At 64.5% G+C, this 490-nt stretch overlaps 1 protein-coding gene across 1 annotated transcript in view; it reads right to left on the reverse strand.

The window, feature by feature from the left end:
- TFEB (transcription factor EB) overlaps positions 1-482 on the reverse strand; it is a 5,054-nt gene extending 4,572 nt beyond the window's left edge. The window contains exon 1 of the mRNA XM_008644787.2: positions 6-482. Coding sequence (XP_008643009.1) covers positions 6-55 — 50 coding nt within the window. The 5' untranslated portion in view covers positions 56-482. The remainder of the gene's footprint in view (positions 1-5) is intronic.
- Between the last annotated feature and the right edge of the window lie 8 nt (positions 483-490).

The following is a 490-nucleotide window of genomic DNA, read 5'->3' on the forward strand; positions in this document are numbered from 1 at the left end:
CCTGCTGCGCCTGCTGCTTCATCAGCTCCATCCGCAGCCCGATGCGCGACGCCATGGTGAGACACCGGGCCGGGAGCCACGAGCCCGCCTGGCACCGAGGTCACCCTGCGAGGAGGACACGGCACGTCACCGACAGCCTTGCCCAGCGGGGAAACTGAGGCACGAGGAAGGAGGAGAAATCCCAGAGCGCCCACGCTGGATGGTGACTGATCCAGGAGGATCATCCCAGCGCTGGCGCTGCTGTCCCAGAGCAGGAGGACCAGGTCCCAGCACCCAGCCTGGCTGTAGGAGCCCCCACCAGCTGCCTCCTTACAGAAAACAGGGATGGGAAAGTCAAAAGCACCCCAAGGAAGCTCCCGAGAAGGGCGACAGCTGAGAATGAGGATGAGGAAGGGTGGCCGGAGCTGAGATTGACAAGGAGAGTGAGGGAAATTAGGGCCTGGCAGGAAGGACGAGCCGGGAACCGCGATGGAGCAGCCAGGACCCCGCG

The sequence above is a fragment of the Corvus brachyrhynchos genome, unplaced genomic scaffold (genome assembly GCF_000691975.1).
Source record: "Corvus brachyrhynchos isolate BGI_N302 unplaced genomic scaffold, ASM69197v1 scaffold72, whole genome shotgun sequence".
NCBI classification, from domain to species: Eukaryota; Metazoa; Chordata; class Aves; order Passeriformes; family Corvidae; genus Corvus; species Corvus brachyrhynchos.